At 37.8% G+C, this 19,588-nt stretch overlaps 1 protein-coding gene across 10 annotated transcripts in view; it reads right to left on the bottom strand.

Annotated features, from left to right (window-relative positions):
- The window catches only part of RASAL2 (RAS protein activator like 2), a 347,984-nt gene that overhangs the window by 34,185 nt on the left and 294,211 nt on the right, over window positions 1-19,588 (bottom strand). For all 10 annotated transcript variants that reach the window (XM_038542405.1, XM_038542404.1, XM_038542403.1 and 7 more), the window contains 4 exons: window positions 7,045-7,198; window positions 4,802-4,900; window positions 3,686-4,240; window positions 467-611 (listed from right to left, as the gene is read on the bottom strand). In XM_038542405.1, the coding sequence (XP_038398333.1) occupies window positions 467-611; window positions 3,686-4,240; window positions 4,802-4,900; window positions 7,045-7,198 (953 nt within the window). The remainder of the gene's footprint in view (window positions 1-466; window positions 612-3,685; window positions 4,241-4,801; window positions 4,901-7,044; window positions 7,199-19,588) is intronic.

A 19,588-nucleotide genomic window follows, 5' to 3' on the forward strand; every position in this document is an offset into this window, starting at 1 on the left:
TGAAGGCAGAAATTTGGAGTTGTGAGAATTGACAAGAGTTTTTTTTTGTTTGTTTTTTGTTTTTTTTTAAACTTCTGATGCATGAAAACAAATGTTAACACTCAAGATTAGGTAATATATTTATATCATAATGTAAATAATCAACACTTTGGGGGAAGCAGGTACCCTCAGATCTAGTAGTGACATCCACTCATATTGTGTATCTTAGTGTCACAAACTTGAGGGTTTGTGGGTAGCTGCATATGCTGATGGGCTTTCTTTCTGTACATATTGGATAAATCAATGTGTTATAAAGCAGTAGTACCACAGGTGAGTACTATGGAGACTTACTGGTGAAACTCAAATTTTAACACTCTAGTCAGCTAAAACTAAGTAACATACTGAATTTGAGCTCAATTTGTTTGTCCTATGAGGGTGAAATAACAAAATCAAAAGGCAAAGAACACAATGTTTTTCTTCTCCATACCCAATGCGTCATGAAGATACTGTTGTCCCACCAACTTGAGGTATTCCTCAATGGATTTGGTAGCAATGGTGTTCTCTCTGAAGATCAAGACGTCATGCTCTCCACAGCGATCCACCTCAGACATCACCAAGTCGGTCAGAAAATCCTGGTAGAAAAATGTTCAGTCAGGCACAAAGCAAATGAATAAATAATATACACTATGAGAAACCGATGAAATATCAGACATTCTGGGAATGCTGCTTTAAAACCAATGTTGCCTGACTTATTTGAAAGAAAAAGGTCAGGATTAAAAGCTTAGGTATCAAAAAATAAAATAAAAAAAAAAAAAAAAAAAAAAGCTTAGGTATCATCAGCCCTAAGTTTAAAATTCCTCCAAAGGTTTTCCATTGCACTTTTGATAAAGACAATACTTCTTTTGCATGGGCCCATGAGTCCCTATATGTTCTGGTTTCTGTCTACTTTCCCAGCCTCCTTGTATACCATTCTCTCTGCATCCCATTCCAGCTTCAAGGAGCTTCTTCTTAGACCTTCAAATACACCAAACCCTTTGTAACACATGATGCTGTCTCTTTACCATAAAGCTTCTGCAAATGCGGTTCTCAGTTCTGCTTCACCACCCCTCTTGCTCTTGCCCTCAATGTCATGGAGTTCATTCCTCAAATCCTTGGGTTCCTAGTTTGTACATCATTTCCTCAGTGAAGCCTTCTCTAACCAGCATCAGTCAGGTCTCCTATTCCCCTCTCTAATTGTGCCATAGATTTTTTTTTCCTCTGCATTTCTCACTGTAATCACACATTTATTTCTGTAAGTACTTGATTATTATCTGTTTTCCCCAGAAGACTGTAAACCCCATGAGGCTGAAGACAGTGTCTATTCTTAGTCATTTCTAGATTTTCAATATTTAACAGTTTCTGCTACTTATTAGGTGTTCAATATGTAATAAACTGGTCCATGGTGTCAAGGTGGAAATTCTTTTTTTTTTTTTTTTAAAGATTTTATTTATTTATTCATGAGAGACACACAGAGAGAGAGAGAGAGGGAGAGAGAGAGGGGCAGAGACACAGGAGGAGGGAGAAGCAGGCTCCATGCAGGGAGCCCGACGTGGGACTCGATCCCGGGTCTCCAGGATCATGCCCTGGGCCAAAGGCAGGTGCTCAACCGCTGAGCCACCCAGGGATCCCAAGGTGGAAATTCTTAAACTTAATACATGAATCATTTTCTAGGTTGATTATCTATCTATCATCTATCTATCTATCTATCTATCTATCTATCTATCTATCTATCTATCTATCTATCATCTCCATCTATCCATCCATTGATCCACCCAGAATAAAGGCATAAGGAAAAATAAAGCCCTTAAGAAACAGCTGGTTCCTTTCTCAACAATCTTAAAGATTAACTTGATGTAAAATTCAACATCTATTGTTGTTCATTTTAAATGTAGTAACATCACATATTTGGAAAGTTATAAAGCAAAAACAAAGGAAATATGCTGATTTACTTTTACTTTAAAATTAAGCATTTGGAACATTAATTGGATTTAGTTACCCAAAAAGTAAGAGTTATAGATATAGGAATCATTACTATAACTCATATGCTAAGGAATAGGAGCAAACTTATGGAGATTATGGTAACATTTTATATCTTGACTATTGTGGTTTCCATGGGCCCATAATATGTCGAAACTTTTTTTTTCCACTTAAAATGGGTGTGTTGCATGTAAACTGTTGTTTACCCCAAAAGTTGTTAAAAAAATATCCTATAGAGATAGATATGTATTTCTTTCTCTCTCTCTATGTATATCTATTTATTTATCTTAAACTTTAAGCAATGGAAGAGCAGAATGAACATATCCGTACAATTTCAAAGACAAAATTCAAAATTTCAATGGCATCTCACCCCAAACTTGTATGCATTTGTAACACTAGAAAACTCAAAATAATTATCAAAATATTCAACTACAAAAATGATTATCAGGATGGCAGTTAGGTAAAGGACTACATATTAAATATACTGATATATTCTGATTTGTATCAAGAAATCTTAAAAGCACTTAATTTGGTTCTAAATAAATTATTCCACTTGTGAATTCCTCTTGATCTAAAATATGGTTTTACCATGATTCATTTGCATACAATATAATGAAGACTCAGCCTAGTCAATACACCTCATAGAGATAGTAATTATCATAGTTTAGGATGATCAAAGACTATGAGTTGGTTTTCTTCATATAATTAAGCATATTTCTTTTTCCATCTTCCTGAATTTTTACTTCTATCCAGGATAAAATGAGATAAAAATATCATGAAACAGCTACTAATTAATATCACTTGGTATTTTAATTCCTTTTTTTTTTTTTTTTTTTTTTTTTTTTAAAGATTTTATTTATTTATTCATGATAGTCACAGAGAGAGAGAGAGGCAGAGAGACACAGGCAGAGGGAGAAGCAGGCTCCATGCACTGGGAGCCCGATGTGGGATTCGATCCCGGGTCTCCAGGATCGCGCCCTGGGCCAAAGGCAGGCGCCAAACCGCTGCGCCACCCAGGGATCCCTGGTATTTTAATTCCATAAGACTCTTGCCAATGCCCACCATGCTTCTGGAATATCTCCTTCTGTGACTAGGGACTAGAGTCATCAGATTAACTTAAAATATAGGAAGGAGTATAATCATCATACAGCACATTCTGGAACTAAAAATAATCTTGAACAGGAACACCTGGATGGCTCAGTGGCTAAGCATCTGCCTTGGGGATGATCAGGTCATGCTCCCAGAGTCCTAGGATCCAGGTCTGCATTGGGATCCTTGCATGGAGAGTGCTTCTCCCATCTCTGCCTCTCTGTGTCTCTCATGAATAAATAAATAAAATCTTAAAAAAATAATAATAATCTTGAACACACTGTGGGATTAGCAACCCAATCCTACCATTTATTCTGTCCGATGATAAAGAGCTAGTCCTGGTATCTATGTTTCAGGTGAACAGACTTCAAATAAATATCTGTTGGTTTCTCCATGTTATTTCTTTGTTTTATAATCCTCACCTTTTCTGGATCTGAGAACTACTAATAGGCTTCCTTCCTAAATTTTTTTTTTTTTGACCAAAAAAGCATAGAAAGTATACTTATCCAATTTGGATCTCTACATGAAACACAGGAAGTTTGCTTCTTCACAAAAGGTAGGGAAGAGATTCAGAACAATGCAACCCTCCTTTTCCACTTACCTTGGCTCTGCCAGTACTTTGAAGAATGTGCACTAGGGCACAGGCCAACTCCTCTTTATTTCTCACACTAATTACTGGTTCAAGGACAGAACACAGCATGGTATAGTTGCTGGTGACAAATTCTGCAAATTCTTTGTATTGCTCCATAGGCAGAATGGTGATAGTTTGGAAACGTGATTTAATCCGAATAGAAGGTCCTCCGGTCTTTCCTTTGTTGGGTGTAGGGGTACTCACTGGATACCACTTTTCTACAAATTGGCGCCCAGTCACACTGGCAGTGGGAATGTTGACTAGCCCTACATAATTATTCTTGTCTTTTTTTTTCTTTTTTTCCACATCTTTATAAATGTGAACTGTGATGCTATGAAGAGGTGGAAGGCTGTAAAATTCAAAATGTTCACCCCAGAAAATATTATCTGCTTTGGTCTTGCTGGTTGTACGAGCAAAGAGGGTATCATCAAGGCACAGTTCACAGAAATATTTCTTTTTGGGGGCAAGGTCCTTGGCTTCAATGATCCATAAACGAAGAACGTTTTCAGCTCGTCTGCAATTGTCCTATAAAAAAGCAACAAAGTCGAGTTGGAAAATTGAAATCCCAGAAAAACAGTATTTTCCTTTTAAAGTAGGTGATGCTACTCAGGCACTTTATTAAGGGTATCATTAAATAATGAAGGAGATTGCTATCTCTTTGTTCAGTGTAATAGCAAGCTCTAAACAAGAAGATATCAGAATCTAGCTTCATACACTCAATATATTTGGGTTACAAAAATATCATCCTGTAATGTAAGTTCTAATATAGCCAGCCTAGTGGCAACTAGCTTAGTTTCTACAAATAAAAGAAGAGATAAGTAGTTAAGAAACTAGTGTTCTGGTCCCATTTCCGTTGGGCACCAGCTTCTGACCAGGGCATGTCATGTAACTTTTGAGTCTTTTTACCCACAGAGGTAAAATCACAGGAATATGTGCAACAAGATTATTTTGAGTATAAAATGGCGTTAACATGTAAATGTGTTTTAAAAGCACTATAAAAATTAAGGTATGATTGCTGCATTTACCCTCTATTAACTTACTGCTCACAGAGTTCTACATTTTTTAGATATTCAAAACCACTATTACCTTATTTGGTTGAACTGTCCTACGAAGGTTCTCCATCCACTTATCTCTCTCTGAAGCAGAGTTACAGCTGAAGCATTTACTTCCACTTAAGTACGTAACCTTCAACATAAAGATTAGAGATAAGGAAAAGGAATAGGGCTTGGGGGCTCTATCTTTGTAATTCTATCATTTAAGAGTTAAGAATATGCTATGAGGACACCTGAGTGGCTCAGTCGATTAAGTGACTGCTTTTAGCTCAGGTCATGATCCCAGAGTCCTGGGATCGAGCCCCACATTGGGCTCCCTGCTCCATGGGGAGCCTGCTTCTCCCTCTCCCTCTGCAGTTGTCCCCGCTCATGCTCATTCTCTAATAATAAAATCTTAAAAAAAAAAAAAAAAAAAAAAAAGGAATATGCCATGAACCCAAATCATAACACACAAAACCAAAATGACATTTGGTAGTTCTGTGATATCTATATTCTATATCTGCTTTTGTTCTCTTTTGTAGGGAATATCCATACTCATTTCCAGGTTTGAGAACAGAAGCCATTGAGAATTCAGGTCAGGAATCTAAAACTAGCCTTCACTGTGGAAAGATCAAAATTAAAAACCTTCCAGGCCACATCTTAAAATACTTGCAAACGAATATGCTCAATTCAGTGAGTTAATAAAAAAATAACTGAGAGCCTCTAAAACAGCTTGTCAAATTTCTTGGGACTGCCTTCACAATAACATTACAGAAAGGGTACTCTATGAAAGTGAAAAGAATTACTGAATTACTATCTTTGGAACCCATTTCTCCTCCACTAGGCAAACAGCTTGTTAATTTCCGGTCACTGACCACTATTATCACTCTCCTTTAAAAATGAACTATGCTGTTTATATACCTAGCACCTAACACTGGGCCCGGTATAAAGCCTTTTGAATTGAGTTCCACAAATTCAAATAACTTTTGCAAAAAAAGAACACCAATAAATGACCTGTTCCAATAGCTGAAGTGTGCTCACATATTAACTCAATCTAAGGTTATATAATCTAGTGAATCAGATCAGATTATGTGTACTATTCAATATGGTAGCTACTAGCCACATTTGGCTAGTGAGCACCTGAAATGTGGCTAGTCCAAAACGAGATATATTGTAAATATAAAATACACATCAGCTTTTGAAGACTTACCTTTAAAAAAGGGATATAAAAAAACTTGTTGATAATTTTATATTAGTTAATGTCAAAATGATATTTGGGTCTAATAAAATTTTATATTATATATTTGGCTAACATATTTCTGTTGGACAGGGTTAGTCCATAAGAATACATAAGAACAGAAATCAAACACCTTTCAACTTCTACACATATACCATGGGATTCATATTTACCACTTAGTAAGTTCATGTTAATTAACTAAATCCTAACCCTAGCAATTTTATATGTATTTATGTAACTTTAAATTGCAAATGGCCAACTGCCAATTGTGAATTGTATTCATTTAGTTTGAGAGGGAGAAATTACCTTATAAAGAGTGATAGTCATAATTTGCTGGTGAAGAGCAATTTCATTCATTCAAGTAATTAGGTACCTGCAATGTGCCAAGGACTGGGCTGTGTGCAGGGAATTACAAAAATAAATAAGACATGGTCTCAGATCTTGAACTGCTCAGGTTGTAGTTAGAAAAATTATGGTTTCGGTGAGTCTCCTCAAAGATCATTAAAATTGAGGGCTTAGGTTTTTAGGAGAAAATACAGTGAGTGATACCTTTATCAAAACTAAAAAATTGGGCAGCCTGGGTGGATCAGCGGTTTAGCGCCGCCTTCAGCCCAGGGCCTGATCCTGGAGTCCTGGGATCAAGTTCCACATTGGGCTCCCCGCATGGAGCCTGCTTCTCCCTCTGCCTATGTCTCTGCCTCTCTCTCTGTGTCTCATGAATAAATAAATAAAATCTTAAAAAAAAAAACTAAAAAATTAAAATACTAACTTGGTAAGTTATCGTTAAGCTTGTAAACCTCTGCTGAGGATATAAGAAGAATTCATTTATTTTGAAAGCAGATTAGGCCAAAAGGAGTGAGAAGCCATCATTAATAATGTTAACGAGCAATATATTTAGATTAATAGATTTCCAACTTTTTACCTATAAGTAGGCAATTTTCAGCAACAAAAAGCCACTTAAGATGATCAAATCATCAATGCCATCGTAATGAAATCATAAAATTACTGGACAGAAAATCTGACATTGTCTAATCATTCTTCCTTCTTTCCATGCTTTTTACCTCAAAGCAGAAGTCTTGTCCAAGGATGCTGCTATGGAGTGGCTTCACTGACACAGGCTCTCCTCTGCCAAGATCCAGACATTCCACTGCACTACAAGGGCTCAGCAATGACTCATGGGAACGTGACTCTTTTAGTTTAGGCAGACCGCGAGTCCTAAAAGTAGGAAAAGATATTTTAAGACAATGTAACTACTTGGCCAACAAGAAAATGAAGGACTAATGCACTGGAGGCTAACAACAAATGTATAAATGCCTAAGAGAAAAGTAAATAAGGGACAAATTCATAGTTAATCAATAATAATAATAATAATATAACCATATTCATATTCACTTGGCACATATAAACCACATATTTGTATGTGTATACACATATACATACTTTTTTTTTCAGCACAACACAAAAACATATTAGAATTTTACCAGTCTCAAGGGAATTCAAAAAGCTCCACTACAGACATTGTTTTTATCCTCATTCCTGTCTTGAAGATGAGGAAATACATACTCTTCAAGGTAGTTTATATATTCTATTTTCATGCAAAGGTATTATCAAAAGACATATTTTGTTTCTTTCTTTTTTTGTGTGCCTGTTATAGCGTGAACCTCTTCTATCCTTGACAAAATAGTAGTTCCTGAACCCTCATTCTGTTTCTTTCTGCTTTGGCAGAATAAACACAGTCACACACACACACACACACACACAAAAAAAAAAAAAACACAGTCACACACAGAGTCAAAGCCAAACTTTTCAGCACAAGACTCTGCCTTTCAAAAGATCTGATTTCCATCTCAATGTGGAATTCTCTTCTGGCAAGCATTTGGTCATATCCATGCTCTACTGTATAAACATGAATAAAGAATAAAATGCCTTGAAGAAACCTCCCACCCTCAAATGTTCAAGCTCTCATCTAGAAGAACAAATCTTTGTCAACACCATTCAGGCACACTGACTGATTCTATTTCTTAGTTGTTTAAAAAAAGAATGTTGGGAATGACTCCGGTCATGACAGGCGCTGGTCCCTTGCTGCCTATCCTTTGGAAAAATTAATGAAGTCAATATAAAGTAAAATATTCTTGGATCCAGAACTGGATAGTCAAGTAGTTTTACTCCATAATTATAGAATTTATTGACTAAAACACCCAGAGTTAAATACACATGTTTCAAGTAGAAGTACCCAGTAATAGAGATAAAAAGAAATGCCCTGGGTAAAGACATTTGTTTTTGTAAAACACATTAAATAAGGAGCTTCATTTATTTCCTTGAAACGACTACGTTAACATTAATGTCAGAATGGCTCTCAGTTAAATTATAAAGCAACGAGATACACTAGCACTAAAGGCTTCTCTTTCCATCTTCTTTCCATCCTAACATTGTTTCATCAGACTCTGTATAGTAAGAATTTGAGTCTATTCTTCTGTTCACACACATAAAAAAACAACTACCATTTAATGTTTACACTGAAAAACATGTGTTCTGATATCCAGCAGCCTTTCTACGGTCAAAAAAGCCAATATTTATATTTCCCATGGATAACATAGAACATGTACAAAAGGGACAAAAGCCACTTAATATTTTGTACATAGAAACATAACAAGCTAACATTTATTTTCTTTTGTTCTACTGGGTAAGACAATGACATGTTATATACTGCAAACACAGCACATCAACTCTAAACAACTAAAGGCCAGAAAATTTTTACTTTAATATATAATTTCCATATATTCTTTCGCAGTATGTTCATAGGGAGCCAGTTAACAGGATACTGTAATGTTTATAAAACACATATAAAACAGTAATTCCAGCCCAAATTTCCCAGAAGGAGTTGTTTGGAAGGGAAAACCTCTTGTACTCTGGGAATGAGCCTCCCAACAGGAAAGATTAAGGCATATTTGAAATAGAAGGAGGGATGACAAAAGGCTTACTTGTATTTTGAACATTTGCAAGGAAGACATTCCAAAACAAATGGATTTTATTTTAAACAAAAATAAATGCCTACCTACATGAAGCAATCGTACAGCCACCTGGCAGTGCAACCCCAAATCATAGCGGTGCCACATGTCACGGTGTAGCAAGTCCCTTTCTGTACTATCTCAGAGCACAGCTCCCTGCTTAGAAGACAAGAACCAACAGAAGAGAGATTCCCTGCTGCCTCCAGTGACCGGTAACATCTTCAGATAAACGTTTTCCAGGTGTCATTTCACGGCTCCACCGGAAGTGGAACAGAAACACAAATAGAGGCTGCAGGATAGGTAATATTCCTTCTTCTCTCCCTCAGGCTGCATCCAGCCCCTCAGGTAACACAAACAAGGTTCTTGGCTCTGGGCTGGGCCTGTTGCCATGGTGCTCTACCTATAAGGAGAGTAGGGCTGGGAGGCAGCAGGGAGAAGCTGTGGTTTGAAGGACTCAGGAGCTTGTTCTGTGAAAGTGACCATTTTAAGACAGAAAGGAAGGAATGGTGAGGTCTCCACTCATTTCCATGAACAGTTCCTCAAAGTCAAAGGATGTAGGAAAAAACCAGGGGCAACTTTGTGGGTGGAGGAGAATCTTTAACTCAGGGACAAACCTGAGCTTTAGCTTGCCCCTCTGTGATTCCCTGCCCTCCACTAGGAAGTATTTGCTATATCCCACTTGCAAGAACAGTCTTTCTCTCACATCATTTCCTTCACAGTGTTTGCCCTAGTTTAGCGTTCCTAGGTATTATTTTCTATTAACTTATCCGGACTACATGATGTTTTTTAAAGAGAAAGTTGGATAAAATTCTTTTTCCAGTGTAATTTCATTTTGAACAAATTTCATTTTGATATTCATTTCAAACAAATTTCATTTTGATATTCATGTCTGACTTCCCAATACAGCCATCAACAGATATTACAACCAAGACATCTGGAATTAGAATTTAAAACCCCTCCTAGTTATTGAAATTTCAATTATTAATACATAGTTCGGAGTCTCCTATTGTTCAACATTTATGTACGTGTGAGTACACACTTACACCCTCACACCCATGAACTTAACACCAAAGTCACTAGTATGTTCAACATCACTACTGAATAAATAAGCAAGCCCTTCCTGTATTGGGAAGAAAGTCTCTGGGAAGACAGAAGTAATTCCCAGAGAAGCAGGATTACAGTAAACAGGAAGATCAAGCAGTCTGGGAATGGCTTAAAGTTGGGGGGGAGGTATTATCAGGGCAAATATTTCTATGAAATAGTATTAGTAACTCAAGTCCCCTCTAATTCATGTTTATCTTCTCCTGTACCTTCATGTGAATTGATTTTTCTTAGATCTGCTAACTAGAGAGTTAATAGCTCTGTATGGCACTACAGTTTAGTTCTCTAATGTAAAGTAGAATGTGGATATACTGAGAGAATAATTTGAATTTAAAGCCATTTTTCTCACTCCAGTCTCACAATGGCCCTCATCAGGGAACCAAGCCTTGAAAGTGGACTTTGTGAATCCCTTGACTCCTAGCCAGGGTTCTCTTCCCAACTCCTGCACCTCTTCCCCCAACCCCCATTATCCCAAATGCAATGTGAGAATAAATCAGGGCTCCAATATAATTATTTCTTGGTTTAATTGGGAAACTGCTTTCCAGAAGCAATTTTGCTTCCAATTAAGGAGCACCATATCCTTTACATTTTTGTTTTAACATCAGCAAACAACCTTGATTGCTATGTAAACTCCAAGGCCTCTAGCAACATGATAGGTAAGGGTTAAAAATCTAATTGCTTCGCTGATGAAGATTACCTGCTGCTTCTGACCTATTTAAGAGATAAACTACAAGGCAAGAGAAGCCTTCTGTTACTCACTACAGTGAATAAGTATTCCATTACTTTAACCCATATCCCTATCTGAAATCAGTCTTAAAAGACAAAAGTGAAGGGTTGGGGGATGGGGAGCCAATACACATACTACTGGATACACTGATAAAAGAAAAAAAAAAAGGAGTCAAAGAACTCTGATTAGTATGATGTTAAGTAAAACACAGCTGGATTTTTCTCAGCTTACATTCAATTTTTAAAAAAGCCATATTTCCCCCAAAGTGCCAGTGGTGCTTGGATGTGCTAGCTCAATCTGCCACGTGTTTACAGAATCAGTTCCAAATCATCCGGGAAACTTTTAATTAAAAATGCTTATTGCCACACAAAATCCTGCACTTCAGTGCAGGTGAATTTCTGCTGGGCTTGGCAGTTATGATTCCAGACTGCTTCACTGAATTCTTGAAGAAACAGCTCAGCCATAAGGTGGGTGCGGCAATATATGCTTGTATTTACCAGTATGTATTTCTAAGGCACTCTACCCTGTTTTGAGAATTTTCCAGGTAGTAAGTAACAAAATTCACTATCCTAATTAATACTCTACCAATAAACATGCCTAAGGTCTAGTAAGTTCTTAAAAATTGCTTCTGTGACCTCACTTTGGGAAAACTGTGGCTTTACCTGCTCCCTACATTTTATTGCTTTTCAACCTAGTAGATCTTTTGAAAAAACAGGTCTTTCCCTCTACTATAATTTGAAAGGTTTCCTTTCTTGAGTTAAACAAGAACAACAACAACAACAACAACAACAACCACAACAACAGAAATTAGAACTCATTCACCAGAATTCTACTTGTGGACTCAAAAGAATGTCCTGAGGATCCTGACAGCACTAGCTGTACTGGTTTATCTGCTACAGTTAAAGCCAGTCCCTACTGCTTGAATTACTCACTGATTTTTATGTTAGCTTTAAAAAAATATACCACACAACCACTCACACAGAAAGCTATTTATGGAAACATGACATATATTGCTGATCTTCCCTCTCTCTGCTTTCAGCCTCCAGACAGGATGGTCTAATGAGCCCAACTGCTAATGGTAAAAGAGGTTATTTGTCAGCCTGAGTTGTCGCTTACAATGAACAAACTCATGGTAAGGAAATTTATCATCATAGACAAAAATGACATTTAACCTATTTTGGTACATATACATGTATACATGCAATGAAGGAAAGACACCAAAGGAAGACAAGATTATAAATATTAAAACATATTTAGGAGGGCAAGAAAACTCAACTAACGTCCATTATGACAGACAATAGGAACAATCTCTTTACAGAAACTGTACTGTATTGTAATATACCTATTACTTTTTTTTGTCCTTAAATTGCAAATGGAATAAGATATACTAGTGCCTATTAAATTAAATGTAAACACAACTATATTGAATTTTTAAAGCCCCATGAAACAATGTGGAGAAAAGGGAACCTTTTTACACTGTTGGGAATGCAAACTGGTGCAGCTAATCTGGACAACAGCATGGAGGTGCCCCAAAAAGTTAAAAATAGAACTACCCTATGATCCAACAATAGCACTGCTAAGTATTTACTCAAAGGATACAAAAGTACTGACTTGAAGGGATACATGCACCCCTACTTATAGCAGCATTATCAACAATAGCCAAATTATGGAAAGAGCCCCAAAGTCCATCAATTGATAAATGGATGAAAAAGTTGTGGTATATATGCACAATGGAATATTACTCAGCATAAAAAAAAATCTTGCCATTTGCAACAACGTGGACAGAGCCAGACTATTATGCTAAGTGAAAAAGTCAGAGAAAGACAAGTACCATATGATTTTACTCATATATGGAATTTAAGAAATGAAACAAATGAACATGGGGGAAAAAAGAGAGGGAGGCAAACCATAAAACAGACTCTTAACCACAGAGAACTGAGGGTCACTAGAGGAGAGGTGGGTGGGGGATGGGCTATTAAGGAGAGATGGGTATTAAGGAGAGCACTTGTTAGGATGAGCACTGGTTGTTGTATGTAAGTGATGATTCACTAAATTCTGCTCCTGAAACTAATATTACACTGTATACTAACTAATTGGCATTTAAAGAAAACGTGAAACAAACAAAAGCAACCAAACCTACACTCACAAACAACTCAACTAACATACTTACTAGTTAAAGAGTGATTGGAAAGATGAATAACTTTTCTCTTTCTCCAAATTAGGTTAGACTTTTGGTCTCATTAGTGCCATAAATTAAGTATGGGTGAAAGGAGAATAAATGTGGAAAAACTGGTAGTATTCAATGACATCTACTTCTTACTCATTCTTAAACTCATGACTATTTGCTTTCCCATTACTTTCTCCTTTGGTTGAATATATATGTATGAACTTACCTATCCATTCAATTACTTGGTGCACGTTATATGTCAGGCAGTGTACTAGAGGTAGATGCAAGGAATACAGTGGTGAAGAAGAAAGACATGGTCCTTGTAGTCATACACTGTTTATAATCTGGTTACCATTATAATACAATGAGATAAGGCCTACGAAAAAGGATGTAAAAGAGGCTCTGTGAGCATTTAGGTTTCAAAGAAACTTTCTTGGAGGAAAAAATGTGAACTTGTGACCTCACCTTAGCTCCAGGCAGACATGGTGGTTCAGGTCTAGAGGGAATGTCTAGCCTGTGAGAAGGCCTGTGGTGAAAGTGTACAATTCTGGGGTGTTTGAGGAACTGAAGAGAATTCAGCGCTGTGGCTCTAGTGCAGTTCAAGTGAGTGTAGGGCTGAGAGAAGAGGGGTGAGGAATAGTAAGCTTTATGAGATACCATGATGGGACTTGCCATAATGTGGGTGTTTCAATTTGATCAAAGACCAGTGGATAGACATGGAAAGGTTTCAGGTGGAGACAGAATGACATGATCAGACGTGTGCCTTAGTAAGAGTACTTTGGCTAAGATGTGGAGAAAAGAAGGGCACACAGAGAGGGGAGAGAAGAAATGGAACACTTAGAGACTAAATTCACAGATTATGGCAGTAATTGGTCAAGATCATGAACTACAGATTACCAGGAGAAGAAGGAAGTGAATGGATTTGAGAAATGATTAGAAGGTAAATAGGTGTTAATGACAGAATGTTGGAGGAATTGGAGAGAGTACAGCCAACAATGAGCCATTGGGCAGAAAGATGATGATGTCTTTTTCAGAGATGGGAAATGAAAGGCAACACTTGTTGAGGTAAGGGTGGAAATGAAATCAGGTTTTGTACAAGATAAATTCCAGGCTTCTATGAGTAGATGTTTACTGTAGACTGAATGTTTGTATCCAGCCCCACCCCCTGCCTCCAAATTTATGTTGAAATGCTAAACTCTAAGGTGACAGTATTTGGAGATGTGACCTATGGGAAGTGAATACATAATGAGGGGAGAGCCCTCATGAATGAGATTTGTACCCTTAAAAATAGACCCAGGAGAGATCCATTGCCCATTTCCCCAGGTGAGGACACAGTGAAAAGTTGGGACTTTTGAATGAGAAAGCAGGTCCTGACCAGATACTGAATCTGCCCAAGATTTGATCTTGAACTTCCCAGCCTCTGGAACTGTGAGAAATAAATTTCTGTTTACTATAAGCTACCTAGTCTATGGTATTCTGCTGTAGCAGCCTGACTAGACTAAGACAACTGTAACTACTGCAAGACAACATTCAGATTAAGATTAAATTGTAACTACTGCAAGACAACATTCAGATTAAGAAAACCCAGGAATGTTAACATCTAAACCTACAAAACTGACAAAAGAGACTGAAGACTGAAGGAAAACCAGAAGACTGGAGTATCCTAAAAGCCCAGGGAAGAGAGCTCTCAGGAAGCCTGGACTGTCCATTACTGCAGATCAGTGTGTTAAAATATTAATAGTAGCCACTGGATATTATGGGAGATAATTGAGACTTCAGTAAGAGTGATTTCAGCGAAGCAATGAGGACAAAGATGAAACTGCAGTGGGCAGAGATAATGAATGGGATGTGAGAAAGTGGAGACTAACTCATGGAGTCTTGACAGTGAAGAGGTGGCAACTGGGAAATAGCCAGAGGGAGACATGAGGTAGAAATGGGCTTGAAGGTTTTTTTTCCCCCTAATTAATCACTTTCTTCCCCTTGAATAATAAAGAAATAAATGCTCATGGATAATAAATTCCTAGAGCCCAGAAGGATAGATGGTGAAGAATATAAACAGAAGTACCTTCCCCCATCTCCTGTATGTATACATCTCCTGTATCCATATTTGTGACCCCTCCTGGAAATTTTTATACATAGACAACCAAATATACCCATATACATTACATACACACACACACACACACACACACACATGCACGCACGCATATATGTGCACACACATGGGATCCCACCATACCTCTTTTCCTTAAGGGTATAGTTTGGACTTCTGTCTATATTCGAACACACAGGTATAATTTGCCTCTTTTTAATAACCACATAGTATTCCTTAGTGTGGGCCTCTAGTGGTTTAATCAGTCCCTGATGACCTTCTAAGTTTTTTCTTCTTTTCTTTTCTTTTTCTTTTTTTTTTGTGATTACCACCCAGTTTCAAAAAGTATCTTACTATACATATCTTTGTGCACATGTGCATGTATTTATGGTTTGAATTTCTAGATGTCAATCTACTAGATCAAAGAGCACATACAGGGCAGCCCCGGTGGCTCAGCGGTTTAGCGCCACCTGCAGCCTGGGGTGTGATCCTGGAGACCCAGGATCGAGTCCCACGTCGGGCTCTCTGCATGGAGCCTGCTTCTCCCTCTGCCTGTGTCTCTGCCTCTCTCTCTCTCAATCTGAATAAATAAGTAAATCTTAGGAAAAAAAAAAAAAGAGCACATACAGGGTATCCCTGGGTGGCTCAGCAGTTTAGCCACTGCCTTCGGCCCAGGGCATGATCCTGGAGTCCCGGGATCGAGTTCCACATCAGGCTCCCTGCATGGAGCCTGATTGTCCCTCTGCCTGTGTCTCTGCCTCTCTCTCTCTCTCTGTGTGTGTCCTCATGAATAAATAAAATCTTAAAAAAAAAAAGAAATATTAAAAAAAAAGCACATACATTTAAAATTCTGATATTGCTAAATTACCCTGCATAAAACATGGCATCAATTTAAACTCCTACCAATGGTGTATGTTTCTAAACGCTATCACCAAAATGGGATATGGCTGAATTTTAAAAACTTTTGACAGGATAACTGGTGAAAAATGGCATTTCATTGAGTGCCTGCGAGGCTTAGTTGGTAAAGCATCGGCCTTTCGCTCGGGTCATGATCCTGGAGTTCTTGGATGGAGCCCCATATAGGGCTCCTTGCTCAGTGGGGAGTCTGCTTCTCCCTTTCCCTCTGCCTCTCTCTCTGCTCTTTTTCTCTCACTCACTCTCTCTCAAATAAAATCTTTTTAAAAATCGTATTTCATTATTGCTTTAGTATGCATTTCTTTAATTATAAGGTTGAGACTTTTTTTTGAAGTTGAAACATTTTATTAATTTATTATTTTTTAAAAAAAGATTTGGGAATCCCTGGGTGGCTCAGTGGTTTAGCGTCTGCCTTTGGCCCAGGGCACGATCCTGGAGCCCCGGGATCGAGTCCTGCGTCGGGCTCCTGGCATGGAGCCTGCTTCTCCCTCCTCCTGTGTCTCTGCCTCTCTATGTCTATCATAAATAAATAAATAAATAAATAAATAAATAAATAAATCTTTAAAAATAAAAGATTTTATTTACTTATTCATGAGAGAGACAGAGAGAGAGAGAGGCAGAGACACAGGCAGTGGGAGAAGCAGGCTCCATGCGGGGAGCCCGACGCGGGACTCGATCCCGGGACTCCAGGATCACACCTGAGTAGGTGCTCAACTGCTGAGCCACCCAGGCATCTTGATGTTGAAACATTTTAATTTCAGTTTCCTTTTATTTTCTTATAAGCTGTTATTTTATGTTCTTAAAACTTTTCCCTAATTGTTGAATTTTACTGGTATATAAATGCTTTGTATGCTAATCAGTACTTTTCCTGTCATATACATAATTACTTCCCCCAGTTTATGCTTAGAAAGGATTCTCCCACTCCAAGATCATAAGAAATCCAGCTATACATTTTCTTTTAGTGCTTTTAATTTTTCACACAATCCATTTGGATTTGGGGAGAGGAGAGATGAAAGGAGTACAAAAGTACAAAGCACATTTCAACAAATTATAGAAATATGATGACCACAAATTGACACATTCATTATTACCACATTCTATTCTGTGGTAAGAGTTCTGTAAGAGTTGTTGTTTTGAGTATGTTTCTCTGTGTGTATATATGTGTGATTTTTACTGTTCCTTTTTCCTTCCTTTTCAATCATTTCCACAGCAGGTCAGGATTCCTATCAACACAGGCAATGGAGAGTATAATGGAAAAGGCACCCAACTTGGAGCCTAGAGCCCTATATATTTATGTCATCTCAAGCAAACTGGCCATCTGTGATGAGGAGCAAATAATTTCTTTCTTTTTTTCTTTTCTTTTTAGAAGATTTTATTTATTCATGAGATACACAGAGACATTAGTAGAGGGAGAAACAGACTCCCTATGGGGAGCCCAATGCGGAACTCGATCCCAGGACCCCAGGATCACAACCTGAGCCAAAGGCAGATGCTCAAACACTGAGCACAGAATAAATCAGATGCCCCTAATTTATTCTTTCTGAACCTTAGTTACCTCATTTGTAAAATGTAGATAATGATTTATCTTCCTATACCTCACATAGTTATTGTGAGAATCAAATATAATGATCTATGATTTCACAAACATCTCATAAACTATAGCACCATACCAATGGGGCTGTCATTGCTGACATGGGGCTTTTTCACAGCGATATGACATATGTAAGTTCATTTTATGTAAAGTATTCATTTGGTTGAAATGAAGACAGTTATTCTTCAAAATATTCTTTGCTGGAAGAAGATGTAGAAGGAATAAATGTACAAAAACAACTTTTTCTATGAAGATAAAGCATTCAAATGAATTATAAAATGCTATCATGATACAACTGGATTGGATTTTAATTCATAAAACTAAGGGATTACAGCAGCAGTAAACACTGGTAAGAGAAACTATAATCTATAGCTAGATTATATTGATTAATTAATAACCTGAAGTCCAATAATTTCTGAGAAACTGTCATTCTATCCAAGTATACCATATTGAAAAAGATCAGTCTCCTTTATTATCTAGAATTTGTTTGGACTCTTCTGTTTCAGGGTAACAAACATGAAGTTCCTTAACAGGACAGGCATTGTGCTAGAGAATGAGGATACAAAGGCTGTTTATACTCTTGAGGAGCTTCCAATCTGCTGCAGTAAGCAGAAATATGAAAAGATAAATTCAGTAGAAAGTAGTCCTGTAATAATACTCCCATAAGTTTGGCCATTAGTGGGTACATGGGGTAGGTGTTTAGTTTAGGATGATGTATAGGAAGAACAAGGCAAAGTCCAAAGGCACAGGACTTCTGATTTGGATATTGTTGCAGGAGTATGAATTAGATATGTTATAAATTACGACAAAGGACAGGAGGTAGGAATAGGAAATGGTATTTGGGATAGAAAGGGCAGCAAGATCAAAAGCACAGAAATCCAGAACAGCGTGGTAAGTAAATGACAGACTTGTCCTAGGAGTGAGAGAAGACAGTGCTGGGAGTTAGGCATGGATGGGGCCATGTTGCACTTTGTATGTTATGCTAAAGACTACAGATTAATAAAAGTATGATATACATATGTGATGAGATATTAAAATTGAAGTTTCAATTGAGACATTAAGAGAAAACAGATTCGTATATTGAAGCCAAGTTCCCAACAAACTGTAGACCTTACAAAGAAATGTTTTAGAGCCAGTTCTATTACATTCAACCTCTCAGAACAAGACTATAAAAAGTGGTCAGGGGGCGCCTGGTTGGCTCAGTCAGCTAAGCATCTGCCTTTGGCTTAGGTCATGATCTTAGGGTCCAGGCTCCCTGCTCAGCGAGGAGTCTGCTTCTCCTCTCTCTCTGCCCCTCCTCCCAGCTTTACGTGCTCTCTCTCTCTCTTAAATAAATAAACAAAATCTTTTTTTTTTGAAAAAGTGGTCAGAGAACGGAGAAGGGAAAGGGTTTTGTGAGAGAGAACTTCTGGAGAAAGCTGTGAGGCTCATCTTCCTGCTTCCCACCAGGGAAATGGGCAGATGATGCATACAGGGTGAAGTTTGAGTCTATCTGGAAAATTTAAATGATGAGAAATGATGAATTGTTGGTGGCAGAACCGAAGAGGGTTGATACTTTTAGATTAGCTTGCACTCCTAGAGTTTGAACCTAAGAGGGTTGATGCTTTTAGATTAGCTTGACTCCCAGAGTTTGTCAGGGCAAAGGGTGTGTGGATATTTCCTGTGGACCAGAGGACTAGAAGGGTGAAGAGACCAGAAGAACAAGAATTCCTTTCGAGAAATTGTGAAAGAAGTTGCTAGTGAACACCTGGGACAGACATGTACACACTAACCTCAATGAAACCACAGATGATAGCTGCTCAGAGATGAGACACTTGTTATCCTATGATGGAACAGGCAGTTTTAACAGGCTGTCAGCCAGGCTCAGACAGCATTATGGGATGCTAAGATAGTACTAGAACTTTCTTATCCCCTTTTCTCTTCTTTCTGTCTCCTCTTGCCCAGAACCTTCTGGCAACCTTCTAAAACCATGGTTAGCAAACTGGAAGGGAAGAGCAGATGAGG

The sequence above is a fragment of the Canis lupus genome, chromosome 7 (assembly GCF_011100685.1).
Source record: "Canis lupus familiaris isolate Mischka breed German Shepherd chromosome 7, alternate assembly UU_Cfam_GSD_1.0, whole genome shotgun sequence".
In the NCBI taxonomy this organism is placed as follows: Eukaryota; Metazoa; Chordata; class Mammalia; order Carnivora; family Canidae; genus Canis; species Canis lupus.